Raw genomic sequence first — 16,420 nt, forward strand, 5'->3', positions numbered from 1 at the left:
TGTGTTGTAGCTGCAGGAAATCACAATAGACAAAGGGGAGTTTTTTATTATTACTATTTTTGCTTTTTTTGATTGTTTGTTTGTTTTCCCCCATTCTCCCCCAGCTGAAAGAATAAGCTCATCTCTTGATATGCAATGTGTGGTCCTCTTTGGTATCTTGGCAGATCAGTTTGCATAGAGCTGCTGAGCCTCCTGGCTGCTCGCTGACCCAAAGAGCTGTATGCTAAACCAACTGCACTGGGGCTTTGCTGTGTCATGAGGACTGGCAAAAATTCTTGTGATTTATTCACCTGGAGGGCCCATTTATGGCTGGGAAATAGCCATTGGGTTCCAGGTTTTTTCTCCTTCTGAAAATTTGATCTAGCCATGAAATTAATCCTGGAAAGCACCAAATTTTCACTTGGGAGGATATATTGGATAGTGGCATCTTTTTGGAGGATGTGAAAAGGGCAGGGAGCTACTGTTTGGGTTTATCTCATTTTGCCACTGTTTTCTCCAAGTTTGCTGCTGGTCTTTTTAGTAAAATCACCTAAGGATGGCTACTTGCTGGAGGCCATGGCTGGCATTTGGAAAGCACAAGAGTAAAACTGCTGCAGAGACACACAAAAACCTCTGAGACATCTCCAAACAGCACCTATTTCTCACAAGACATTGTTCAAAGAGGAAAGGGTGAACATAATAGATCCACACCTCCCTTAAACAATTTTTCTGATGGGAGAATGCTCACAGATGCTCTGTTCTGATTTATGTCCATCAAACCTCTTCTGGCTGCAGTGATTTAAGCCAGAGTGGATCTGAATCAAGCCCACAGCTGTAGGATTAGCTCAGCATTAGCACTGGTGATAATAGAGGATAATTATACATACAGAAGAGTTTACATTTCCATGGCTAATTAGACAGGACAGACCAGTTGCTCTGATTTATGCCTACACTGATTTGAGGTTCATAGAGCCCTTCACATCCCAAGCTTGATTAATCAGTGAAGCCTCAGCTACAATGTTTTCACAAACCAAAAATCCCACTTTGGTTTTGGGATTAACTGAGAGGCACAATAAAAAGATGAAATGTCACCCCATGGAGGAAGGGGGAGCATGGTGCTGCCTGCAGTTTGCAGTACGGCTTGGCAGCAGTACCATGCAGCTCCCTTTGCAACCCCTGCTTATCGCTATAGCACATTAACCATCTGTTGTCATGGTCCTTCTGAATCCATGACAGCCTTTTCATGGTTCAGCATGGTCTTCCCCCCAAAAAAAAAGAGACTGGGGTGCACATCCTATGGGATTAAATGCTCTGTCCCATTCATATCAATAAATCAGGTGCCCCCAGGTCTGGGAGGCTTTTCTCCTAAACAGTGTTGTGCTGCTCCCTTGGTGCTGGGGTGTAGTAGATGGTGATACAGATCCCCCTGTTCTATCTTTGAGGCGAACTTTGCCCCAGCATTGGAGCTCAGTGCCCCCAGGATCATCCTGGCTATCCAGCCAGCATCACAAGCACTTGAACCAGCCCTGTGCTGGCTCCCATGTTGCTTTTGCCAAGGAGAAGAAAAGCTGAAAAAAAAATGGAGGCTTTCCTCCCCCTCCCGCTCCCTCTACCATGGCTGTGAAGGAGAAATAACACGCGGCACTGGCTCCTACCTGGAATTGTTTCCATTTTTTTCCCCCATTTCTTCACGGCGAAACAAACCTTCACTGCACGGCACAAAACCCCCCAAACTTCCTCCTTTATCCACTCAAGCTTGTTAAACTCCCAGGCTTAAGGAGCAGATTATAGAGAATATAAAGCACTTTCCTCTCCCTTCAGCTCTTATGACGGGAAGTTACCAAATCAAGCAAGATGCGTTCAGGAGAGGTGAGCACTTGGGGGCATGTGTGGCAGCAGGATGGAGCAAGAAAGGGGAGGGAGGAGAGATGGGAGCATGGAAATCCAAGGACAGATTTGGGTTTGTTTTGAGGAGGTGTTTTTTTTTCCATCTTGTGTGAAGTGGGAAAACAACCTGCAGCTTTTCCTCAGCTTGGGCAGTTTTGGGGAGGTGGGGTGGGGTGTGTGTGTGGGGTGATGGTGGTGATGAAACACCCAAATAAAGCACACCAGAAGCTCTTCTAGGGAAAAGCAAGGCTGCTGAAGAGGTAAGCTTTTCTGGGGTGTTTCTCCTCCATAAAATGACTTTGCCCTGCAAATCAACCTACTGTGTTATATCCCAGTGGCACTTACTGAATGCTGAAAGGAGGGAATGTGGTCCTGCTGGTGAAGCCACAGCGTGCCACCACCTAATCTGTGAGCAAAGCCCACTGCAAACAAAAAGCTTGACCCCATGAAAAAAACTGGAAAAACTTTTCCCTCTCTATGGAAAAGCAAAGCTAAGACCCTGCCCGCACAGCTGAGCCATGACTGCAGTGTGGTTGATTTGACATAAAACCAAACACAAATTTCTATAGGGTAGTGGAAAAAAAATCAAGAGATCAACAGCTGTTTTGCTGTGCAAAATATTAATCTTTGCTAAGGAGACCTAATGAGACTGGGTAAAGCCCCAGGCAATAGCCTACTGGGAATAAGGTGTGATGCCTGAGATGTGCCTGTACCTCCAAGACCTCACTGTACCACTCCATTGACAACCTCTTTTTAGCCTACCCATCACATAAGCAGCCCCAAAAGCAGTTTCACACACTGTGCTCAGCTCTCAGAGACCCCCATGGAGAAAAATAAGCCTGGAAAGCATCAGAAAAAGCAATGCGGAAAGCAAAAGCCATACAGGCAATGTGGCTGTGTGCTGAGGCTTATTTAACCCCAGTTTAAACCAAACTGTGCTGCAAAACCCCATCTGCTTTTTTGGGAAACCCAAGGGCAACTCACTGGTCCTGCTGGCATTGTCATTGCCATTCTCGTAGCAGCCGTGGCCACCGTCATCAGTGTCGGAGCGCTCCTGCTGCTCATAGTGCCGCTCACTCTCGCTTGCTCTGTCCCGGCTGAGGCAGATCGCCGCCGGCGCCGTTTCCTTCGGTAGCCCCGGGGCACTGGTACCCCAATGTAGATGGAGTGGTAATCTGGGGAGAGGGGAGAAGCTTTAGAGAGCAGATTTGAGCATTTCTAACTTTCAAAGAAAAGCCAGGGAGATATTTGCCTTCTTCCCACCAGGGTCAAAAGACCTTGTTTTACCCACAGGAGCTTTTTTCATATTGTGCAGCCTTGAATGTCAGGAGCTCTGGTGCATTTATGTCAGAAGGACCCTGCTGGCATATAACAGGGTATTGTGCTGCCATTTTGGGGATCCTCATTTTTTCACTCACCTTCTTCATCATCGTATCTCCTCCTTGAGCTGCTGAGACCCCTCTCGCTCAGCCCATCCTCATCCTCCAGCATGGTCCTGTTGCTTGCTCAGAGCTGAATGGTGGGGTCAAAGGCAGAGAAAAGAGGTTATTTTAAGGGGTGCTGGGAAAAGACTCGTTGCTCACCTGCTGGGTGTTCCCCACTATGGGAAACCCTTGTGTGCATCCCCAGCTAATGCAGAGACCATCCTGGGAGAACGAGAACATACTGGGGACTCTCCACCACCTCCTGCAGTGCACTCATCTCGCCTTGCCCACCTGTAGCAGCTGGCTCAGCCTTGCCTCACTCTGTGCCATCACTCCACTTCTGCTCTCCCCACAGTTCAGAAAATTTGGATAAATTTTACTGGGGCAATGTCTCCTGATGCTTGGAGGATGGCTCAAGTGGTTATTAGATTTGCCAGTATGATTATGGAGACTCACTCATCTAACAGAGCTGTTGCGATGGGGCTGTGTGCTGGGAGTACACACCCATTTAATTTTGGGGGAGACCTGCACATCTAATAAGAATTTTGCAGAAGTAGAGTTTGTTTTTTCCTCTTGTTCTAAGTGCAGCCTGATTTTTCACTGCTCACATCCCCATTTCCCGATATCTTCCCCATGTGAGTTTATTTGGATTTTGCCACAGTCACTAATTAATCTCCTGATTATCTGACCTCCAGTGATTGACTTTCACACTTGACTTGGATGGGAGAATGGTTACTATTAATGGCAGCCCGGTCGATGCCTCCCAAAGTCACTTTGAAAGCAGTCAGAGAGCCAGTCCTTCTGCATCCTTTGTTTCAACTGCTTGCATTCATGGCAATATCATATCATTATCCATCTACTGTAAGGAAGCAAAATCTCAATTCAAGCCGAGTTAGAAATAAAAAGCAAACAGGGTGTGCACCTAAACAGCTGGAAGAGTTCACAACTGGCCAGGTCTGTTCTGCTTGGGTTGCTAAATTATTGACCCATTTTCCCTCAAGGCAGAGACCGTCTTGAGACCAATCTGAGCTTCAGCCTAGACTCACTTGCTATCTGAATACATCTCTTGATCTAACAGATTTGGGATTTTTGACCCAATAGTTCTTGTTCATTTGTGGAAAGCAATTTATTTTATGGGCAAACATCTCTAGATGGACAACCATGCTGCAAACCTGTCTACTTTAAGGGATAACAAATATCAGTGGTGAGCCTTGGCTTCCTGTGTTATTCCCAAGAATATTCTGCTAATTCTGGGGTTCAGGACGCTGCTGATGGAAAGAAAAACAGCATAACACCTACCCTGCTGCAGGTATAAATAATTTTGCTCTAAAATTGACCTGGCACCTTCTAGAAGATGAAGTGTCATGAACCAACAAAAGAACTCCCCAAGAGTATCAATGTTGGCGTAGCTTCCAGGACACTGCAAAAAATGGATGGGGATACATAATTCTCCAGTTGAGTTTACATTTGTAAGAGATATGATTTTTCTACAACCCAAATTAGCCATCAAGAGCTCTACTACAGAAGAGCTGTAAAGAATAGCAGAAAAATAATCAATTTCCTGATAAAAACACACTTCGTTAGATCTACTGATAAATGGAAGATCCTGATTGATTATGGCTGGACTTTTTTCCTTTATTTTTTTACTTAGAAAGTTTTCTTTTTCCCCAAGCTCTTGAATATAAACACAAGCATGACACAGACTAAAACTGTTTGAAAATGTGACTTTAAATGCAATGAAAGTAAGGGGAGAAAAAGAAGAGCACTATAATTTTTGCCAATTAAATCCCACCACCCCTGCCAGCTTTCAATCTCACAAAAGCAAACTTTAGCATAAATAAACTCACCTTTAGCTCCTCAGAAACAGTCAGAAATTGGAGGACAGGGCTGTGTGGCTGTGCTCAGTGGAATAAAGTTGTAGGTGCTGGTGGGTGCAGGAGCCCAGACTGCCTTGAGAGAAAACTGCTTTTGCAAACATCGTATTGATGCCTACTGCCAACAGCTCTGTAGCTCCCAGGTTAAAATGTATTTTGGGCAATGCTGATTGACTTTCAGAACAGAAAAGCATCATGGGATGTAAACAGACCTTCAGAGGGGATATGACATTCATGCCAGTTGAAGGCCTAGTCATATGCAGTGATGGTCTCTAGAAATCAAACCATGCACAAATAAGCTTTAAAACCCTATCTTCCATGAACTGTCTCTTCTGTGTTTCTTGCTCTTTTCTTTTTCTTTCTTCCTTCCCTGCCCTGCCCTGCCCTCCTTTCCCCTTCCCCTTCCCCTTCCCCTTCCCTTTCCCTTTTCCTTTCCCTTTCCCCTTCCCCTTCCCCTTCCCCTTCCCCTTCCCCTTCCCCTTCCCCTTCCCCTTCCCCTTCCCCTTCCCCTTCCCCTTCCCCTTCCCCTTCTTTTTTTTTTTTGTCTTTTCCTTCCTTCCTTCCTTCCTTCCTTCCTTCCTTCCTTCCTTCCTTCCTTCCTTCCTTCCTTCCTTCCTTCCTTCCTTCCTTCCTTCCTTCCCTCCTTCCCCTGTGCAATATTACATAATGGTCAATCTCAAAGAACAGGAGAAAATTATTCAGGAATGTGCATAGAAGTACCACCAAGACTGAGAAAACTCCTAAAATGAATGGGAATGGAAAGGACCTGACCAAGGGCCATCAAATACAGTTCATCAAATACAGTTTACCTTTTATTTTATTTTATTTTATTTTATTTTATTTTATTTTATTTTATTTTATTTTATTTTATTTTATTTTATTATTTTATTTTTTATTTTATTTTATTTTATTTTATTTTATTTTATTTTTTATTTTGTTTTATTTTATTTTATTTTATTTTATTTTATTTTATTTTATTTTATTTTATTTTTATTTTGTTTTATTTTATTTTATTTTATTTTATTTTATTTTATTTTATTTTATTTTATTTTATTTTATTTTATTTTATTTTTAGTAAGTGTTCCCCATCAAATTATTTTGCAATTTACATGTTTTGCCTTTAACACGCTGAACATCTGTAAATTTGAGTGAGAACCAGCTTCCTGGTCACACAGGTGTATGAACATTCTCCCCTGCCTGCCCACATTTCCTGAGCTGTCTGCTAGCACGATATGAAGGCTCAGCAGAAGTAAAGCAAAACAAAGCCTGTTTGACGCTACCATTTTCTTCTCAGCCTCTGTTTTACTAAAACTGCTTTTTCATGGTTATCAGGGTCAGGTCTGGAGGAAAGTGCTAAAAACAGCAGCAATTTCAAGATGCAAACTTTAGGGTGAATTACAGTGGGGTGGTGGGGGACGGGAATACTACTGGCATCACCTTTTACTCTATCACCCCAAGTTATGAGGTCTATTTTGTAAATGAGGGTCTTTGCTCCTAAACAGGGCATTGATGACTGACTTATAGCATTTCATGCTCCTGCTTAAATCTACCTTCCCAATATTCCAGGCATTTGCAGACTGACTCTGTGGGAATAATGTATCTGGATGCCAAGCCAATGCATGAACTGCTTTCCCCTGTATCTCCCATCACTCACTGCCTGCCAAAAAACATACCTTGTTAGTCCAAGCAAGAAAACCTGCTTGACTCTGACTTGTTAAATGCTGAAGTCCAGCCTTAACATGGCATTCCCCCACAGGAATATAGTATAAATATGACAGCAGCCAATTGTCCTGTAACAAAGAAAATGGAAAAAATACGAGAAACAAACCTTCCTCCAAATATTAAATGGAAATCAGACCCAAGGAGCAGACTGAATTTATCAGCTTGTATATATTAATGTTTTACTAAATACCTCCCAGGGAGAGGAGGAAGGAAGAAAAACAAAATCTGCAAAACTAGCAAGATGCTTGATGAAGGCAGCCACCCTTAAATGATCATGATCACCCACTTTTCCTGGGCTGGAGGTTTTGACCTTCACACTTGCAAAAAAATCACACAATTTTGGTCACATTGTTTTAAAACTAATCAACTCCACTACTGGTTCACAGCTCCATTGTCAACATAATGTATGGAAATAAACAGTGAAAAAGGTGCTTTTTCACAGGCTTGTGTTGGTGGAGTGCTTCTTAAAAGGTTAAAGAAAAAAGCATCAAAACAGTCAGAAGAGGGAGACAGAGCCCAGCAGTCGAAACGTGGCACACTGCCTTGGGTACTTCGACACTGAATCAAAGGGCGGCAGAATAAAAGGATGTCTAATAAACTCAGCCTTTCTTTGCTTAGTGGTGCTGCAGACATCGCCATTTTTAAGAAATGAATTTTTCTTTGAATTTTACTTTTGAAATGACTTCCCCACTTAATAGTTGCAGCTACTACTGCTGCCCTGGGTGCTCATAGGAATTGGCCATGTTCTGAGAGAAAATAGGTCTCGGATAGCCTGTTCTCTGCATTTGCTGAGCTGCACATTTGACTTCAGGCTGCTGCGGGAAGCTTTGCCATTCATCAGCCTGATAATAGGTTATTGCTGAGCCGCTGAGCCTGCCCTAGTGGAGCTCTGCAAAGGGTTTTACTGTTTTACTTTTTTGATAAAAACACACGTTTTTGTAATTCATCTGCTTGAGGCTTCCCTCCATGCCCTCCATGAGCTTGTTTCCTAGTGTGCCTCACTCACCCAGTCCAGCGTTGGATGCAACATACACCAGGTTTTTAATTCTTATATCCTGAGCAATGCAGAAGGGAATTGCTGCCTTGATCACCATGTTACTGTGCTAAAAAGTAAACGTTACAAAATAGAAAATTCCCCTTCTTACTCAATCTTTACAGGTTGCTGTCTCGAAGAAATGAGTTATCATCATCTCCAGAATCAACACGTTGCTGCAATAAAGCTGCCTTCAGTATAAAAATTGCTCACCTCTTTTTCCTTGCCTGGGGATAAAAGCTTCAGACACTGGGGTTCTTGCCCTGTGTGAGCCCTGCTCAAACAGCAGGTGTGTAGCTTGCTCTAGCAGGCACAGGCTGTGTTTCCCAGGGTATTTTAATCCTTTGGAAAAGCCTTTAGGAAGGATTCCCCAGAGTAAACGATTCAGCTTCCTTTAGCTACATCTTTCTGGGGCCTTGGCAGATCCAGGAATCTACTATAAAGCCTTTATTATTTAGGATATTGGGCTAAATATAAATATAAAGGTACACCAAAAGTGCTTCTTCCTCACCAACAACCCGACCAATGTACACCAAGTATAAATGACTTTGCAAAATAGAACAGAAGTCACATTTATTGTGTAACAAGAAAATAAAGAAATGTACAAATGCTTCAAAATGCCAAAATAGTAAAAGGACCCTTGTGAGCTCGCGTGTCCACACAGTGCATTACATTTTTATAACCTTCCGATGTTACTTTACAGTTTCTCCCAAGGTATTTCCTGAACCTGAGAAAATAAATCACATTATTTCCACATTCTACATCAGCTGCCTCTCTAAAAGCTTTGCTCCAAGCTTTGTTTTCCACCACTGCTTTCCGTCTTCGGCCTTCTCACTCTGCTGTGTCAGATGGCACCTTCTTCCTCCTTATCTTCTTCCTCCATGACATTGATGGGAATGTAGCCCCCTTCCTTGGGCAAGCACCAGCACCAGCCTGCACCGCTCAGATCCACTGCCCCAAAGCTGAAATCACGTATCTCCAACATCTTGAAGTCCACAGTGTCCAGCTTCGAATACATCTCATTGAGCTTTTGCCAATACAGCCAAGCCATCACAAGGCCGACTACCTGCAAAATGCATGTGTTAAAGCCACTGTGGGCATGCAAACCATTTCTGAAGGTCTTCCCATGCAAGGGGAGCTGTCACCCAAACTTTCAAACCTGGGCGCAAGATGGGAGAGAACAAGAAGCAGTAACATGAGCTGACAAAGCAGTGGACACATTGCTAAACTTGTTAACAGCTGTGTCCACCTCGTGAATTTGCACGTTGCTCCTGACAGTGGAACGTGTTGGATGTTGCTGCAAGCATTGCAAAGAGAGTGGCACAGGTCCAGGTTCTTGCTAAAATTAAGATATTGCTGTGAGCACAGTGCCACTTGGGTTATTTCCCAATAACCCAAGCTGGCTGTCAGGGAAAAAAATAATCTGATCTTGGGTTTGGGCTTAGATATGATTTTTAGATCTTTAGGAAGGAAAAGAGAAGCATTTCAAAAAGCAGAGGATTTCAAGTCCATTGCTTTGATTTTGCCTGATGTTTCCTTTGCAGTGATATTGTGTGGTGGCTATGAACAAAATGCCAGTGAGAGAACAGATTAGGTGATAAGCAGTCACAAGACATTATTTGCAGAACAGACACTGATGACGGGAATGATGACAATCATCATGTTCAGCACAAGGTGCTTATTTTGCGCTACTCCTTTCTCTATCTCAATTTCAGCAAATGGCATTTTCCTTAGAAATAAGGTTTATTCCCTATAGGGAAGATGCTCTGGGATATTGCAGGGGTCAATATCCAGGATACAAACTGCAGTTTTACACATGATGTTTTCAATGAACCAGGCTGGGATGGATAAAGAGGATATTGTCTTGAGCCCTGTGGCTTTTCTGTTCATTTTTGAGGCTAACAGAATAAGAGCTAACAATGTTTTCTGCATAGCAAAGAGTAAATAAATAAGCAAAGTTCACGTGTACCATTCAACTGGCATCTCCTGCTGTACTGCAACACATTGTTTTTGGAGCTGAAAAATGTTATCAATCATTTATCTGGGTCCTAATTGACCAGTTAAATAGTCTGGAGAGTGGGAACATTAAGAGAAAGATAAATGGGGTTAGCAGCAAAAGGTTGTAATGCATCTTAAATTAGGGATCATTTTATCCCCAAATGGAACATGTTTGCCAAGAGGAGGCAACCTCCACAGGGGAAAAAGCAAATCACCTAAGTGTCATCTGGTGACCTGAAAGCAAACAGGCAAACATGATCAGAATCAGCATTCATTAATTTGCTTTTCAGAGATGGAGAAATACCCTGCCATCTCCACTAGCAGCTTGCGCCTTGCACAGAAGAAACCTCAAAAACACTCAATATTTATTTTTCCTTCCCAAATTCACCTGCAGGTGGATCGCAAGGGGATCCCTCCACCCCAGGACTGACAGTTCTTTGTTCAACGAGAAATGGGGAAAACTATGTCCATTCAGATGCTCTCCCAAGAGGGAAAGGCCTCCCTGCCTGAAGTTTGATCTTGTCCAATTCCCACTTTACTAACTGCACTAATCCTCAAAGAACATCCTGCTTATTTTACTTTCCACCTAATTATTGCAAGCAAAAGGTATCTTTATTCCCTTGATAACAGGATTAATCACTGAAATAACAGATAGGGTGAAAGAGGCTGATGTGTGGTTATGGCTAGAAGGGCTTTCTCTGATTGCAGGAATTGCAGAAGTACTGGATTAATGACATTAGGGTTCTTTGCTGAGAAATAAGACTGCAGATACTGAAAGAAAATTTGAACTCTGGAACTCCTTTACTTGTCCAAATGGCCTGAAATCAGGTTATCTCACAGCACTGGTAACTTCTATTTATGTAGCTGTGTAGCTCCCTGCTGCCTTCGAAATTCTTCACTGCTGTGATGCATTTTATATGCCTATTTCAGCAGGCGACTCCCTCCCAAGCACTCTAAGAAATGACTTCACTCTGTGTATGGAGATAATATTAATTCCCAACAACATGCACAGGACCAGAATGGTGCTGTGCAACCTTGTCGTTGCCCATGATCCAGCTTTCTTGTGGAGAAGCAAAAATAACAAGGCATGACTTTGTCATGGAAACACCAGCAAGGGTGCTGCTTTCCTAATGCATATATGTCGTCCTCCTCTTCAGTCCCCCAGAGCTGCAGAAACCTCTAGGCAGGGGTGCAGGAGGCCACAGCAAGGCTACATGATGCTTGGAGACAGCTTCATCTGTCCAGTAACTTGAGGGAGAGCCCAGAGCAACTGCTCCAACATGAGTTTGGAAAATAAGCTTGTTCTAATTCATATTCAACAGCAGAGCCTTTAAGGATTTAAAAAGTTTTAAAATAATATGCAAATTTATGTCAAGCTTTAGCATTATCTACTTCCATTAGCATGCTATCACTGGACAGATTAAAAATGCACTGCTGTGCTGTGAAAGGACCAAAAAAACCGAACCCTTTGAAATGACAATTCTTAAGACTAGGGTGTCATTTTTCCTCCATGAACCAAACAGTAATTCAGAAAAAGATTAGTGTTTACAGTAAGCTTAATGCAAATGGATCGTATTTTGCAAAGCCAGCTAGGTTCAGGGACATACTGCTGGAAACATCTCTCCCGTTCCTCTCCTCCTGACGGCAATGTCCCAGGTACCATGGGACACAGCATCCTAGTGAAACTGAGGATTTCTTTAAATCAATAAAAATACCCCAAGTCCTCAGTCAGCAGCCTGCATCCCCTAGACTTTGCTCTCTGCTGAGTTATGAACCAAATTCCATTCCAGCCCAGCTTTAAATATCCTTTTTCACTTAATGAAAATAGAAAAAGCTGTCAGGAATATTGATGCATTCAATATCCCTGGCATCAAGGGCACCATGTTTTCCAGAAGTGAAGAGACTTCTAACATGAGAGCTGATTTTATTTCATTGAAATATGAAGGAAGGTTTTATTACAGAGGAGCATTTGACCATTTGACCAAAATATATGAAGCATCAGGCAAAAAAAAAATAAAAATTTAAATTTAAAAACTGCTCTTGTCCTTGCCTTCCTCCACCTTGTAATGATAACCATGACTGAACAACAACAGAACTGCTTGGAAGTTACTGCTTATGGATCACTTAATGTAGTAAAATTACAAGTTATTTCTGGCTGGTATTCAGCAAAGTACATAAACCACTATTGCCTGGGAAGGTCTCTATTCTGCCACTTTTTGAGCTTTTTGCAGGCGGATTCAAATGCACAGGCTCTGCATGGTGTACAATTTCATCAAGTAGGTGCTCTTACAGACACAGCTGTTTGCATGAAATAAATCCAAAGACCTTTGAGGGAATCAATAAAGCATGCAGACCCACTAGGCAGTTGTGATATGATAGAAAAATATCATTTTGCAGTGCTTACAATACATTGCAATTTGCACTGACAATGATATTTATGCTCTCATTGAATTATAGAATATCCCGAGTTGGAAGGGATCCACAAGGATCATTGAATCCAGCTCCTGGCACCACACAGGTCTACCCAAAAATTTAGACCATATGACTAAGAGCACAGTCCAAACACTTCTTAAACTCCAACAGGCTTGGTAACCGTGACTACGTCCTGGGGAGCCTATTCCCATGCATAACAACCCTCTCGGAGAAGAACCTTTTCCTCATATCCAGCCAGAAACTTCCCCTGCTGCAGCTTGACACCATTCCCTCGGGTCCTGTCGCTGGTCACTGAAGAGAACAGATCGGCACCTGCCCCGCTACTCCCTCTCGCGAGGAAGCTGTAGGCTGCAAATGAGGCCCCTCTGCACACTCTCCAACAGTTTAATTGTCCTAATACTGTGGTGCCCAGAACTGCACACAGTACTTGAGGTGAGGCCACACCAGTGCAGAGTAGAGCGGGACAATCACCTCCCTTGACCGACTAGCAATACTGTGCTTGATGCACCCCACGATACGGTTGGCCTTCCTGCTGCTAGGGCACACTGCTGGCTCATATTCAACTTGCTTTCAACCACAACCCTCAGGTCCCTCTCTGCGGGGCTGCTCTCCAGCGTCTCATGCCCCAGTCTGTACATACAGTCAGGGTTGCCCTGTCCCAGGCGCAGGAGAGACCCAGGGTGAGGTCTGTCCCAGGTGCAGGACTCAGCACTTGCTCTTGTTAAACTTCCTGTGGTTGCCCAGCTCTCCAGCCTGTCCAGATTTCTCTGCAAGGCCCCATCACCCACAACAGAGTCAACAACTCCTCCCATTTTAGTATCAACAGCAAATTTGCTCAGAACACTTTCTAGTCCTACATCCAAATTGTTTACAGAAACATTGAAGAGAACTGGCCCTAAAATGGAGCCTTGGGGGACCCCACTGATGACCAGCCACCAGCCTGATGCAGACCCATTTACCATAACCCTTTGAGCCTTACCCATCAGCTGGTTATTCACCCATCATATGATGTTTTTATCTAGCTGTATGCTGGACATCTAGTCCAGTAGGATCCTATGGGAAACTGTCAGTTTCAAAAACCTTTACTGAAATCCAAAAAGATCACATCAGCTGTTTTCCCTTGATTGACTAGATGGGTGATTTTATAATAAAAGGAAATCAAGTTAGTCAAACATGACCTACCCCTCGTGAACCCACATTGGCTAGGACCAATGACTGCATTGTCCGCCAGGTGCGCTTCAATAACTTCAAGGATAATCTTCTCCGTATTTTTACCGGGCACTGGCATGAGACTGACAGGCCTGTAGTTGGTCCAGTTTCTTGCCCCTCTAGAAAATTGGTAGAAGATTTGCCATCTTCCAGTCAGCTTTTAGTGCACCCAAAATTGGGGATTTTTTGCAGTGACACCTATGGAAAAAACAAGCTGCAGATGATATTATTTGAGAAGGAAGCCCACAAAGGCTTGCGTGTGCAATATACTTTCTGCACCCCTCACTTCGCAAGCATTTCTCCACACTGGCACATGTTGCCCACATTGTCATCTGCTCCCCAGACACCTTGCACCAGAATCAGGACAGGAAACTTTGCAAAACTAAAGCATCACAAAGCAAGGCAAGTCCTTAGGGCCATGCAGATACCTGGATTATTTTATTTTTACCCAGTAGGCACACAACATTGCACCAGAAAGGACATAGCCAGTAGCTTTTAAAAAATAATAAATAAATGTCTAAATGCAGAGCAGAACAGAAACAGGGCAGATACCTGCTGCCAATTCCCACGTCTCTGCCTCCTTCCAGCTGCAAATAAGCATCTTTGAGCTGATCCAAACCAGCATCTTGCAGCAAAGACCAACCACAGCCAAAGACCTTTTGGGGTTAAACAGTGTTTTAGGACTTGCCTGCAAAGCAACAGATGAAGCTTACCCCAACCACCCGATTTGGGTAGAACAACTGTACTCGGCTCTGGTGAGGCTGCACCTCGAGTACTGTGTTCAGTTTGGGCCCCTCGCTACAAGAAGGACATCGAGGTGCTCGAGCAAGTCCAGAGAAGGGCAACGAAGCTGGTGAGAGGTCTGGAGAACAAGTCTTACGAGGAGCGGCTGAGGGAGCTGGGATTGTTCAGCCTGGTGAAGAGGAGGCTCAGGGGCAACCTTATTGCTCTCTATAAGTACATTAAAGGAGGGCTGTAGCGAGGTGGGGGTTGGTCTATTATCCCACGTGCCTGGTAACAGGACGAGGGGGAACGGGCTAAAGTTGCAGCAGGGGTGTCTTAGGTTGGATATTAGGAAGAACTTCTTTATCAAAAGGGTTGTTAGGCATTGGAATGGGCTGCCCAGGGAAGTGGTGGAGTCACCATCCCTGGAGGTCTGTAAAAGACATTTAGATGTTGAACTTAGTGATATAGTTTAGTGGAAGACTTGTTAGTGTTAGGTCAGAGGTTGGGCTCGATGATCTTGAGGTCTCTTCCAACTTAGACAATTCTATGATTCTGTAACTTCATCTTCCTTTTGAACCAGCAAAATGGAATGGGTGAGTGGGACATCTGCCATCAGCAAGGGCCACCATAAACTCTGCCATCCAACCCAAGTAGCTGAAGGAAATTTATGTCCATTGGAAAGAAAAAACCTAAGTGCTTCAAAGCACAAATTCTCAGGGATTTTGTCTCTGGCCATGGGTGCTGTACAATGACTACAAGCTGCCTGGGAGGATGGAAAGATGAGGGTGGGAGCCAGAAGGGTGGTTGGTGACATTCCCAGGCGAGACTTCTCCCTGCTTTCTCACTTGTTTGATCAATTCAGTACCTGTTTTACAGCTTCTCCAAACCCAATTAAATAAACATTAGAATGTATGAGAAAGTAAAGCCAAGCCTTGTGCCTTTCGGTCTCTTATGTATAGATTTCAGAAATAAATAAGTAAATTCAAGGACTTCCCACATTATGGAAAATCAAAATATGGTGGTTTCCCACATCTGAGTAGGATGGAAAGCCTAATTACTAATTAGCAATTAGTAATTACTAATTAGCAATTAGTAATTAGCAATTAATATTACTAATAGCAATAGTTGCTCAGACATATGCTTTCTATGGGCAATCTACAGCAGCCCAATTTTTTGTTGGGTGCTTCCTTCTGTGCTTCCTTCTGTGTAAGAAGGGCCAGAATATTGCTTACTTCAAATACAAGCACAAATCTTGGCACTTGGGTGATGAACACTGGCCAAGCTCAAAATCCCACCTATGCTCAAAATCCCACCTTTAGCTGCTCAACATCACAGGCGAGGCTGACGTTTGTTTCTAAGGAAACTTACGCTTTTAGGAAAATTGGGCAAAACCCAAAGCTGGACTTGGGATGTAGATTTTGGTCCCAACTTTCTTCCTGGCATCCTGCAAGCTTTCCATCAAGGTGGTTTGCAGCTATTTTTGAAATTAACACAAGTGCACAGTGAGGCATATGTCCTGTGCAGAACATGACAAATACCCAATGACCAAAGATAAGACATGCTAATATGTTCATTCAAGCCAAAGTTCAAGACACTATCACCTCTCCATGTCCACGGTGCTCTTCCTCTTCCCACTCCAACTGGCAGTTCAAGGACAATATTCTCACCCTGGCTTTCCAATGGCAGCTGCTGGGGATGAATCTGTTTCTAGGCTGACAGTTCTTGGCAACAGAGATGGCCATTTGTAACAATTCCCTCCAAAACTTGACAGCATCAAATCCAATTTATATTTAAAACCTGGAAATCATGAGCAGATGGGAAGAACAAGATTCTCCAACTGAAGAGCATTTAATGGCATGCCAGAAAAATCACAATGCTTGCTCAAAAGCACTTGATATTCATCAAGGCTCAGTGATCCTTATTGCCATTTCTGGTTTGTCTCCCTACCCTTCCCAATTAAAAGCATCATGCTGTGAGGTTAATGGATAATGCAACAGGAAGCTCCTGTAATGGGCTCTAGACATCCTGCAAGGCAGATGGTAATGGTAACCTCTATTATGGCATTTTCTCACCCCATTTCTGTGCCCATTTGTACTGGGTTTATGTGGCAAGGTTTTGGGGGCTGTGGGGGTGGC

The 16,420-nt window shown here is 43.5% G+C and overlaps 2 protein-coding genes across 2 annotated transcripts in view; both read right to left on the reverse strand.

Moving 5' to 3' along the window:
- SLC4A5 (solute carrier family 4 member 5) overlaps positions 1 to 5,178 on the reverse strand; it is a 29,715-nt gene extending 24,537 nt beyond the window's left edge. Inside the window, 4 exon segments of the mRNA XM_032204095.1 lie at positions 2,851 to 2,967; positions 2,970 to 3,041; positions 3,285 to 3,378; positions 5,138 to 5,178. Coding sequence (XP_032059986.1) covers positions 2,851 to 2,967; positions 2,970 to 3,041; positions 3,285 to 3,357 — 262 coding nt within the window. The 5' untranslated portion in view covers positions 3,358 to 3,378; positions 5,138 to 5,178.
- A 3,297-nt stretch (positions 5,179 to 8,475) lies between these two features.
- Positions 8,476 to 16,420, reverse strand: part of LOC116499475 (tetraspanin-15-like) — a 58,847-nt gene continuing 50,902 nt past the window's right edge. Inside the window, 1 exon segment of the mRNA XM_032204213.1 lies at positions 8,476 to 8,985. Coding sequence (XP_032060104.1) covers positions 8,764 to 8,985 — 222 coding nt within the window. The 3' untranslated portion in view covers positions 8,476 to 8,763.

This window comes from Aythya fuligula, chromosome 27, assembly GCF_009819795.1.
Source record: "Aythya fuligula isolate bAytFul2 chromosome 27, bAytFul2.pri, whole genome shotgun sequence".
NCBI classification, from domain to species: domain Eukaryota; kingdom Metazoa; phylum Chordata; class Aves; order Anseriformes; family Anatidae; genus Aythya; species Aythya fuligula.